The following is a 4,285-nucleotide window of genomic DNA, read 5'->3' on the forward strand; positions in this document are numbered from 1 at the left end:
ATCCGAATGTAAATATGTTGATGGTATACAAGATCGGAAAATGACTTTCACTTATTTCTAAATTGGACAAACTTATTTAATTGTATAAATGGAAATTTATAGACTGTGTGAACAACTTTGGAAAAGGGGAGAAAAGCTGTAAACTTAAAGAGATTCTGATGGTGCTAAACTGTTGCCAAGAAACCATAAAAGATAAGTCAAACTGTAGTTCTATAGAAAAGCTATGAAATAATTCTACATATGTGCTGTAGTTGGTTTTGGGTTCCTGAAGCTGCTTGTGTGTAAAGTCAGCTGTGGAAATGGCTAGCCAGCTAAAAGCTATGATTCCTGCAGCTTGACTGTTGTGGGGAGATTTTTTTTTCTGTGAAAACAGTTGTAAAGGGGAACATCTGAAAGATATGTTCCATGCAGAATGGATCTTCACACACATATATTTTGGCATTTAGGTTTGATTCAAGAGAGAGCGAGAAGATTCTAAAATAGTCATTCACAGATGGCTTGTGCAGGTTTTTTTTTTTTTTTTTTTTTTTGTATTCTTCTCTGTGTTTTTGGTTTGGGGTATATTTTTTGCATGTGTTTGCAGACTTGTCAATCTCCTTCTTCCCCCAGGGCACATGTTTATTTTTTAATGATTTGAGTTTTTGTCCTTTCTTTTCCAGAAACTGGTGTTTAAAAAAAAAAGAAAAAAGGGGGGAAAAAAACCCCACTCCAACCCCAAAAAAACAATAAAAGCCTACCCCAAACCAACCAACCAAAAACCCCTCTAAACCTCTCCCCCAAACCCTACTCACCACCCTAAGGTATAGCTTCCTATGATAAAAATTTTCTTGGCAGTGGGTGAGGATTTATGTATTTTGTGGACTTTGATAATACAGTTGAAAAATTTTCAGGAAGCACCAAATTCTTCTGTCTTTATGTCTTCAGCAAAGAATAGATGTGCGGAGTCTAGAGGGCCATGTACTCTCAACTCGGGGAGCACGGTGGACAAAACCTGATGTATGTTCAGCTAGATAGGTGAAATGCAGACGTTGTATATCTGGCCACCCTTCTGCAGGGCTGGACTTAACCTCTGTAGACTTTGCTGATGGGAATATCCTATCCAGGTGGGAGTCAGGAGTGAATTGTTAGAATCTGTCTGTTTTCTTTTGAAGGTATTGAGTGAAAGCTGTTGCCGATAAATTGTGGTTGTGAAATGTGCCTCAGAAGCAGGTGTATCTATGTGTGAGGAATAAAAACTGTAAGTGGTGCTGGTAATATCTTCTTTGTGAAATGTCGGTGCAAAATGTCCCTGTATTACAACTGTAATTATGAAATGAATATTCCAATGTATTCAGTTATTTTTCTTTAAGAAAACCGGATGTTGAGTTTGCAATGAATGCCATCAGTCATACATCTCTTGTTTGTTTTGTTTTTAATCCCAGAAGAAGTTATCTGTGTACAACAAGATGCAGGAGTCTCTGGAAGTGTCCCTTCCCAGCAAGCAAGAGGAGGATGAGAAAGACCAGCCTGCTGAGATGGAGTACCTTAACTCTCGCTGCGTCCTTTTCACTTACTTCCAGGGAGACATTGGTTCAGTAGTGGATGAACACTTCTCAAGAGCTTTGAGCCAAGCCAGTAGCTTCAATCCAGAAACTGCCCTTACCAAGAGCAAGGCAGGGCTAAGTCCTCTGTGGAGAGGTAAGAGGAGCAATAACTTGCTCTCTGTGGTGTGGCTTACTTGGTCTGTGTTGTGGTAACGCATATTGCATTGCAGCTGAAATTTTACTCCTCTGTGGAGGTGGAAAAATCCCCCCAAATTTGAAAGAACCAAGACACTTCCTTAGGGTTGAGTGATCTGAAGTGCTAAAGGGGGAAAGAGGTGCCAAAGGTGTAGAAGAAGCAGGCATCTCCTCCTCTTGCCATAGCCTGTGACACCGCCAAGGCCTGGAAGGATCAGGTCAGAGCTCACGTGGCTTCACAAACATCTGCTGCAAGGTTGGAGGCTTATTTTTAAGCTCCAAGTGTGAAACTTGGCCTGTGAGGCAGGAGCAAAGCTGTTTGGGATGCTGGCCTTGGACGTGAGGAGACCGGTGCAGCCTTCTCGGGTGGCTTTGCCAGGTGATTAAGACTGGTCTGCAGCTGCTTTCCAGGTGGGGAGGAGCCAGCACATGCTGGAAGAGGCTGGGGTGCTGGCCCTGGCCCACGTGGCTGCAGCTGTGCTGGGCCTCGCGGCCTGCCTAGGGGCAGAGCTCATGGGAGAGGTTCGGCCATTGCTGCTGGCTTCCCGTGTGTGAAACGGGGATGATGTTACTCTGCTTTCGAGCAGGGAGTAGACATGTGGTAGGTGCTGCGAGGCATTTGAATACTGCTGTAATGCTCATCTTTCATAATGCATGTGAGCATGATCAATGTAACAAAGAACAAATCTTGCCAGGTAAACTAGGTGGGCATTCCAGAAAAGATTTCAGAATTGGTGACTGGAGAAAGTGTGCCAGTAAGACGCTGTTTCCCTTTTGTTGAATGTGGCAGTCTGGGTAGTTTTTTAGATCCACAGCTGCATTATTTCTGATCGTGTCCTTATGTTGACTGGCAAAGGGACACAAACTAAGTATCATGAGCAATGGCCTTGCATTGGGTTGAGTGAGAGAGATATCGTGTGGATCTTTGTAGGGGTGGTGGTGTTCATAATCAGTGATGTTGGGGTGTGAGTGCATTGATGAAAGTCACAGTTAATAAAGAGAGACAAGATTTTTGGAAACCACTGTGAAGAGAAAAATAGAACAGAAGGATTTGCTTTCCAGAAGGATGATGACAAATCTGAGGAAGTTTAAGCAAAGGTCAGCACTAGTGGCTGGGGAGCTAGAGGAATTTATGGCTTGAGCTGGGACCATTAATGTTAATGGGAAATTTTCGGTCGACTCGACAGAGCAGGATTGAACCTATGCTTACTAAAAAGGAGACTGGAGCATTTATAAATGGCCCAGACAGGCTATAAATGGTTTAGAGATGGGATCAAGGCAGCCCCCAGAGACTCCGTGCCTACAGCAAGCCCTCTTCACAATCCTGGAGATGTACCGTGTGCGGGGTTGTGTGTCATCTCTTTGGCCTCAGACATACCCTGCTGTTTTTCTCTGGCTCCCCCCATGGTTGCACAGCCCTCCCCAGAGGGGTCTGCAGGAGACAGCGCGGCCTGGCATAAAGGTTCTTCGGCCATGCTGCCTCCTGACCTGGCGTGCCCCGTGCTGTCAACGGGGAGCAGAGATCTGCGTGTCCTGAAAGTCTTCTGGGAATAAAGTAAGGGGATATCTCGTCTGCTGTCACAGCACCTGCTGAAGTGGTATGAAAATCCCTGGGGAGGCTGCTGGGCAGGGCTGCTTGGTCCTGCACTGTGGACACTGAGAAAACTGAGGGCATCTGCTTCTCCGGAGAAGAGAAGCTGACAAAAGTTTTATCAGGCCCAAATGAGTTTCTGAAAGGTGCCTGCTTGAAAAAGGTGGGAAATGAATGATGCTAAAACCTTGGTCTTCTGATTCACCTACAGTTGTCAAAGATGCCCAGTTACAGCAAATGGATGTGAGTTTGTATCCCATTACCTGAAGAAGTTACATTAGCTCAAAGATCTTTTGTAAATAACTTTCGTGGGTAGTCAGAAATTTTTGTCAAAAAATTACTCAAAGATAAATTAAAAAAAAAAGTGCTTTTGCCTTTGCAATAGCTGTTTGGAAAGGTACAGATTTAAATGGAAAGTGTGTAGGCATGAACTGGCTACTCAGGTCACTGTGTTATTTCTCCTTTACCTGAAAGGAGCTATTGGTAGTTTTCCTCTTTTTTTTTTTTTTTTTTTTTTTTTTTTTTCCCCATCTTGTTGTGGTTTTTGTTTGGGGTTTTTTTTTGGTGCTCTGATGGAAGAGCAAACTGTAAATTCATCAATAAGGTGATATTGTGGGTTTTTTTTGTTTTGATGAGGGGTTTTTCTTATGTATAGAAGATAGAGCCTGTTGTCCTGAAAACAGCAAGTGTTCATCTTTTGTATGTTGAAAATGCTGATCAGTTTAGGCTAAAATTAACTTCAAAACTGACTTTTTATAAAATACAGTTCCCTACAAGCTCCAGTAGCATGGTCTGTGAATATTCAATTCTAGGTGTAGCTACCTGAAACCTTTTACAGGGGCTAATGAAACTAATGTTACCTTAATGGTGTTTTTATCAACATGCTTTTCCTAGCTGGAAGTGTTGTTTTTGTTTTTGTTTTTTTTTTCTTTCTTGGGTTTTGTTTGTTGTTTGGTTTTTTTTTTTTTTCTTTTTT

General features: G+C 42.6%; 1 protein-coding gene across 1 annotated transcript in view; it reads left to right on the plus strand.

Moving 5' to 3' along the window:
- Window positions 1–1,421: 1,421 nt before the first annotated feature.
- Window positions 1,422–4,285, plus strand: part of VGLL3 (vestigial-like family member 3) — a gene marked incomplete at its 5' end in the record, with an annotated part of 13,326 nt that continues 10,462 nt past the window's right edge. Inside the window, one exon of the mRNA XM_010079835.1 lies at window positions 1,422–1,677. Coding sequence (XP_010078137.1) covers window positions 1,422–1,677 — 256 coding nt within the window. The remainder of the gene's footprint in view (window positions 1,678–4,285) is intronic.

Source organism: Pterocles gutturalis, unplaced genomic scaffold (assembly GCF_000699245.1).
Source record: "Pterocles gutturalis isolate BGI_N339 unplaced genomic scaffold, ASM69924v1 scaffold27194, whole genome shotgun sequence".
NCBI classification, from domain to species: domain Eukaryota; kingdom Metazoa; phylum Chordata; class Aves; order Pterocliformes; family Pteroclidae; genus Pterocles; species Pterocles gutturalis.